General features: G+C 41.8%; 1 protein-coding gene across 1 annotated transcript; it reads right to left on the reverse strand.

Annotated features, from left to right (window-relative positions):
• Window positions 1-3,528: 3,528 nt before the first annotated feature.
• Window positions 3,529-6,053, reverse strand: TMCO2 (transmembrane and coiled-coil domains 2; the record flags this gene model as incomplete). The annotated part of the gene is made up of 2 exons (XM_082669988.1): window positions 3,529-3,843; window positions 5,832-6,053. The coding sequence occupies 2 exons, from the start codon at window positions 6,051-6,053 to the stop codon at window positions 3,529-3,531; spliced, it is 537 nt and encodes a 178-aa protein (XP_082526114.1).
• Window positions 6,054-7,279: the final 1,226 nt, after the last annotated feature.

A 7,279-nucleotide genomic window follows, 5' to 3' on the forward strand; every position in this document is an offset into this window, starting at 1 on the left:
AGGCTAACGAGTGGGAGGAGTATTCCAGCTATTTTGGGGAAGGGGTGGGGATTTTCAGGAATTGGGCCACTGCCCACTTTTTTTTTTAATTTAATTTTATTTTTTTATACAGCAGGTTCTTATTAGTCATCATTTTATACACATCAGTGTATACATGTCAATCCCAATCTCCCAATTCATCACACCACCACCACCCACCCACACCAGTTTCCCCCCTTGGTGTCCATACGTTTGTTCTCTACATCTGTGTCTCTATTTCTGCCCTGCAAACCGGTTCATCTGTACAATTTTTCTAGGTTCCACATATATGCGTTAATATACAATATTTGTTTTTCTCTTTCTGACTTACTTCACTCTGTATGACAATCTCTAGATCCATCCACGTCTCAACAAATGACCCAATTTCGTTCCTTTTTATGCTGAGTAATATTCCATTGTATATATGTACCACATCTTCTTTATCCATTCGTCTGTCGATGGGCATTTAGGTTGCTTCCATGACCTGGCTATTGTAAATAGTGCTGCAATGAACATTGGGGTGCATGTGTTTTTGAATTATGGTTTTCTCTGTGAATATGTCCAGTAGTGGGATTGCTGGGTCATATGGTAATTCTATTTTTAGTTTTTTAACGACCCTCCATACTGTTCTCCATAGTGGCTGTATCAATTTACATTCTCACCAACAATGCAAGAGGGTTCCCTTTTCTCCACACCCTCTCCAGCATTTGTTGTTTGTAGATTTTCTGATGATGCCCATTCTAACTGGTGTGAGGCGATATCTCATTGTAGTTTCTTTTTTTAATTAATTAATTAATTTTTATTTTTGGCTGCGTTGGGTCTTCGTTGCTGCATGCGGGCTTTCTCTGGTTGTGGTGAGCAGGGCCTACTCTTTGTTGAGGTGTGCAGGCTTCTCATTGCGGTGGCTTCTCTTGTTGTGGAGCACTTTTTGACCTTTATGGTTGGCCTTGGAACGGTCACGGTGCCTCTGGCTGTGTCATTTAGCACGCTGTATTACAATGAGTGTATACTGAGGCTCAAGGCCTAGTGGAAGTCGACTTGTCCGCCATCTTGGACCTATCTGTTTCTAATCAGTTTATGTCGTGTCCTCGGGCTATGTCATTCTTTTAAAGGTTGTGCCCTGCCCCCTTCCCTACTGTTTCAACCCCATCAGTTTCTTTTGCATCTAGCTCATTCTATCCTCTGTCTCCCACACAGACTACCAAATCTATGTTACTCCCCTGTTTAAAAACCTTCACTGGGCCATTCCCAACAGTATGACATGAACTTTAAGGCCCTTCATTACCTGACATCACTCTACTCTTCTAGACCTTCTTCTGACACTTTCCTTTGATATACCCCAGAGTGGTAACCAAGACAAGAAGACTGGAACTATGCACGAAGGCACTGAAATTTAGCACAAAAAATTGAGACACTGACTTTAAAAGATTGCATGGCACGCCTTCAGCAGCACAGTTCAAAACCTTCCCACCTACACCGTCAGATAATGCACATTGTTGATAACTCCCATCTGTTCTGTTCACATCAGAAATTAAAGCTGATCTGAGGATGAGGTTAGTGTGTCCTTCCCTGAAGCCAAAGTCCTTCATTTGTCGCTCTGGAAATAGGCAGTTCTCAGTCACCCTGAAACTCTCCTTGCCCTCCAAGTAAGCCATCCTCTTTCTCACGTGGCTCTGTGGTAAGCCCACCAGCAGGAATACTTTCCATTTCAGTGTCTGCCTGTGTAACCCCTTATGGGACAACTCAGTGTCACCTCCTCTGCCAAGGCTTTCCTGGCCCCGCCCTGTATTCACCAGCCTGTTTTTGCACTACACAGTGAAGTCTCATCTTTATTCAGGAGTTGCATTCTAACTCCCATGCACTGGACAAAAATTATGACCAGAATTACCTGCAGAAATCTCTTAGGAAGATGTCACTTGTCATGCCAAAACCTTGGTTCTCTGTACACCGATGCCAAACAGAAATACAGAGTCAGAGTTATGGAGGAGAAAGAAAGAGTGGCTTTATTTCTTTGCCAGGCAGAGAGGGAACACCGCAGGCTAGTGCCTCAAGAACTGTGCCCCGCCTCGTCTGGGGTAGTGGTCAGAGGTATGTGATAAGGATCTAGGCAGCAACAGTCTTACATTCTTCTTTCTTCAGCAAAATTGCAAAAGGGTGGGGCTGCTGACAGGATTAGGCTGTGTGCAGGGTCTCTGGTGGTCTCCTAATCTTGAGGAGCTTCTCTGGTCCCTTTAATCCTGCCTCAGGTGGTTTCCTGGCTGCTCCTCCCTAGATGAGCAACTGTTCAGATCTGCCCTTTGGCACTCAGGGAAGGTCATGGAGGCTGGAATCTTGCCTACAAGAAATGGGGGACAAAAACCCCTCCATGCCCGGGAACCCCACAGGGCCCTGCTTGGCATCACTTGGGAGACTGCTGTGTTGTGTCCTGTGGAACAAGGCAGCCAGTTTTCCTCCAGCATGGCAACAAACCACTGTTTATAAAGTATTTCATTTAGGTGTCAGATGGTTACAAAGCGTTTCAATGACTGTAATCACATTTACTGTGGCAAAATGCGCACACTATAAGGCTTGTGGAATCTGAGACCCACTGAGACAACCATCTACCACCATCTCCCCAGTACGCCATCTTTCTCAGCAGGGGACACACTCATTGAGTGGAATGGCAGGTAGGTGCCTCCTTCCCTTCTTCCCTACCTGCTAAGCTAGGATTCACAAGAGGAGAATTCACCTAAGCTAAGATATGACCCTTGTTCTGTATTACTTTTTTTTTTTTTTGGCTGCACGGCTTGTGGGATCTTAATTCCCTGACCAGGGATTGAACCCACGACCTCGGCAGTGAAAGCGCGGGGTCCTAACCACTGGACCGCCAGGGAATTCCCTGTATTATTTTTATAATTCCTTGTTCTGAAATGACCTGTCCAACCAACCGAGTGCTCCAGAAGCACTCAGAACAGATTCCCAAGGATGATCACAATGCTTTCTTAGCAGAGAATAAGAATTAGTAAAAGTTGGATAAAATCAAACAATCTCCTTTATGTCCAGCCCCACCCTTGCCCACCTCTGAATAATTAATGCAGGGAGACTCCAGGCCACATATTTATCTTTAGGCCAAAAACCAGCACAAGAGCCAGCTTCCCTCTCTATAGGACAGTCCACAGCATCACCCTTAACAGCACTTTCTTGCTGTTTTTATTATATCGAATCCAACCTCTTCAGCATGGAGCTCAAGGCCACATCCCTGACCACTCTCCCTTCTGTTCCCACTCCCATGATTCCTTTTCTATATGGCTGCTTAGGGTCTCCAGCCTGCCAAGTGGGCACCACAATCTCAGACATTTTTAACCACCACGATCCCCCACGTAACCCCACCACACACACAAGTGGAAGCTGGGCCCTGCTGAATAGAGAGCCAGTCCTGGCTGGGTAATTTCAATATAGTTCTCCGTCTTTATTGATACACCACTGCACACGTGAGGGAAACAGTGCTTTTCTAGAAAAGATTGGAGTCCATCACATTTCAGATGTGGATGTAAACCCTGATGTAAGCAAGGGACTCTGGCAGTCAGAGCAGCTGCAGCTGCGCTCAGAGGAGCAATCCCTCTTTGTGGCAGGTTTTTGGGAAATGATCATCCTTTCCAGGTCCTTCATTTTGTTTTCCACTGTCTGAAGTTTTTCCAAAATTTTCTCTTGCAGACCCAAAGACAGGAAGATATTATTGTCTTGAAATGGGAGACCATTCCCTTCTGGGTTGACCAGCAAAGCCTGAAAAAAATCTGAGCCTTTCTTGTAAAGTGTGTAGAGTGTGATTGCAAACAACAATATTTTCTAAAATAAAACAACAGAAGTTGAACGTTACTTGTTTATAAATGTGAAATGCCACAGTTTACTGTAGATGCAAAAACAAAAGATGACTCTAAAAGTAATTATAATCCCTCATTCCTATGCCAAGGCTTCTGTCTAACAAAACATCTTCACACCTATTTTGTCTTTTGATCTTTATCACAAAATGGAGTGGTAGGCAGGTCAGGGATTATTATAATTAATATAATTTAAAAAATAATAGTAGATACTGTTTGCTGAAAGTCTGCCTCATGCAAGGCTCTGTGCTAGGAGTTTCATTCCCTATGCAGGACCTATTTATGTAGAAAAAAACAGAGCTGGATAACCATTTAGATGCCTTCCAGTTCGGACTCTGTCATTGTCCAAGGTCATATATTTGGAAATGGTAGAGCCAGGACTGGAATCCAGGAATTCTGATTTCCATATATATATTCCATATATATATTCTCTTAGGACACAGTGGTCTGAAACACTGGATTTCCTGGTCATAGAAAAAAATTTTTTTTAATGTGCTAGGACAGAGTCCTGGTAGGAAAAGAGAAAAAATCAACTTTTTTTCCTTATAATAACTAGCACTGCTTACTGAGTACTACTGTGTGCTAAGCTTTATACATACAAGATCTCCTTTCATCCTCACCAAAACCCTGAGGGAGGCACTGTTAGCAAACCGATTTCACAGATAAGGAAACTGGGGTTTACAGGCTAAGTGACTGCTCTCACATCACACAGCAAGTGATAGAATGAAGAAGCCCCCGTAGTCTGACTCCAGAGCTTATTAACCACTCTGTTATACTACCTCTTTTTGGCTGCGAATTCATCTTTCTGATTGAATTAAACAATAACCAAACAAGAGCGGAACCCAGAAGTACAGATAAGAGTTTGGCGTTTTGCCTTCTATTCTTCTATATTCTAATTGAAATACGTGTACATGAATATGTAGACACACAAATCCCTGTTGGGGATTTAGGTCAGTTGGACTATATTAAATGAGATTTTTGGAGAAGAATTTAATTTAGAATCCTAAAAATTGGGTTCAAATCTCAGCTTTTACAATCTATGTCACCTTGGGTCAGTGATAACCAAGTTCGCTCACCTACAAAATGGAGATAATAATCCCTGCCCTGCCTACCATGCAAGGTTTTGAGAGATTAAGAGAATGCATGTGACTGATTTCTCAACAGTAGTGACATGAAAATAAGTGAGCGCTACAAAATAATCCAGTAATAACTTATCTCAGCATTTACCAAGTAAACCAGTCACCCTTTAACAAAGCCCTCTTTAAGTCCCGTCTCCTTAAATTTAGGCTGAACCTCAGTGCACCTCAGTTTCCTAGTTCGTCATATGAAAATAACCTCTATTTCATGGAACTGTTGGGATTCTCAAAGCATTTTAACTATATTGTCAATATAGCTATAATTGGTAATTAAACAGAGGTATGCTTGTAAAATCCTAAATGTTTTTCATAACCCCAGCCAATTGTACTCCTACTCCCCAAAAGAGCCCCTGTATATTCATTGTGATGACTAAATAAATATACACGCTTCCTCATCAGTTACAGAGCAAAGGCACAGTAAGAACAGAAAGGCGAAACCCAAGATCCCAGTTATACTTGCAGTGCTATTCTATAAGAGGTACTCCATATGGTGTCTGGCACACGGTTAGACACTCAAAGATGAATACAAATATATGATCAAATAAATTTGGAGGTCAGGCTGCCTTCTCGGATTATGAACTTCTTTAATGTGTTTTATCATAAGACAAGCCAAAGATCATTGTGAGAAAGACCATTTTTATGCCAAAAACATAACTGATGGAAGTTTTTAAGGATAACGTAGTTTCAACCAACTTCAGAGACAAAGGTTCACTCTGGTTTATATGCATGGTCTTAAAACTGGGTGGCAGCAATATGGGAGGGAACTGACCAAATTTCAATGTAAAACTATTTAAATTTCTCTGTAACGAAAGAGTATAACCTGAATTGACTGAACACTTCGTTTCCATAAGGCATATACTCCTATTCCCAACAAAATCAAAAAGGAAATCTCCAGGATAACTTGCACAGCTGGAGCAAGATTATCTAGTAGCCCCAAACTTGTTTGCTGAGGCACACTAGTCTCTCTCAGAAAAGTTGCTTGTAGATAATTCCATATCGAGCTCAGAGAGATGATGTCCCAGATAGAAGACAAAGGTGACATTTTAACATAACAGCAGCTCCAGGAACTGCATGTGCAGAGGCTTTAGGAACCTAGATAGAGTTAGGAAGAGTTGTCTGGGAGTCCAGTTCTGAAGCCATTGTGAGCTGTGCTTTGTGATATCACTGTTCTGAAGCTCAGCCTGTTTCCCACTCACCCACTGAAACTTCTCACTCAAAACCAAGCAGACAGTGGTCTGAATTTTCAGTTCAGTCATAGCACTCTCTCTAATCTTCGGCAAGTCCTAGCTCTAACACAGCACTGTCCAACAGAACTTTCTGCAATGATGGAAATGTTCTATATTTGCTCTGTCCAACATGGAAGCCACTAGTCACTTGAAATGTGGACAGTGTGGCTGAGGAACAGAATTTTACATTTTATTAAATGTAAATTTAAGTAGCCACATGTGGCTAGTGGCTACCCTCTTAAACAGTGTATAGAACATTTCCAACAATCCATGGGACGGAGAGCAATTATTTTCACATTTCAACTGAGAAAACTGAGGTTAAGTGGAGAGGAGAGGAGACAGGATTTAAAAAGGGCTTTTCTAAAGAGCGAACAGTTTACTTGGTAAATGTGGAGGGAGGTTCTTACTGGATCATTTTGTAGCATTTCCTTTTTCATATGTCACTACTGCTTAGAAATCGTGATCTTTGGAAAAGCTTTTGACATATTTGAGCCTCATTTTGCTCATCTGTTTACATCTCCTTCATAAGATTTACATTAGGAACAAATGGTATCATTTCCTAAGCACTTTGTAAACAGTAGCATGCTGTACCATAACCTATATGCCATGTTATCAAGTTCATTATTTACTGACTAGTACATATCTACTCAACAAGGAGGTATGGAAGTATAAAATATAAGGTCTGTTCCCAAAAATCTTACATGAAAAAAAGGTAGTTCACACACAAGCGTATAATATAAATTGTGAGATCATTTACCAAGACAGCAAGAATCCAAAAGAGGGTTTGCACCAAGAGGAGGGGAGGGGCATGGTAAGTAAGGAGAGAAAGGGTCAGTTATGACAACTTTTAGAAAAATATTGTCTGATGCTATTCTGATTTGTTCATCTGGTTGACTGAAAGAAAGAAGATGAATAGGGAAGCCTGGTGGAGAAAGAATAACTGTTTTGTTCTTGCAGGAATCAGAGGTATGGCAAGTTGCTTGAGGTGTCAGGGACACATCCAGGAAGCGGAGTCTAGAATGTTGTTGGATATATAGTACCA

This window comes from Grampus griseus, assembly GCF_964374135.1.
Source record: "Grampus griseus genome assembly, chromosome: 1".
NCBI classification, from domain to species: Eukaryota; Metazoa; Chordata; class Mammalia; order Artiodactyla; family Delphinidae; genus Grampus; species Grampus griseus.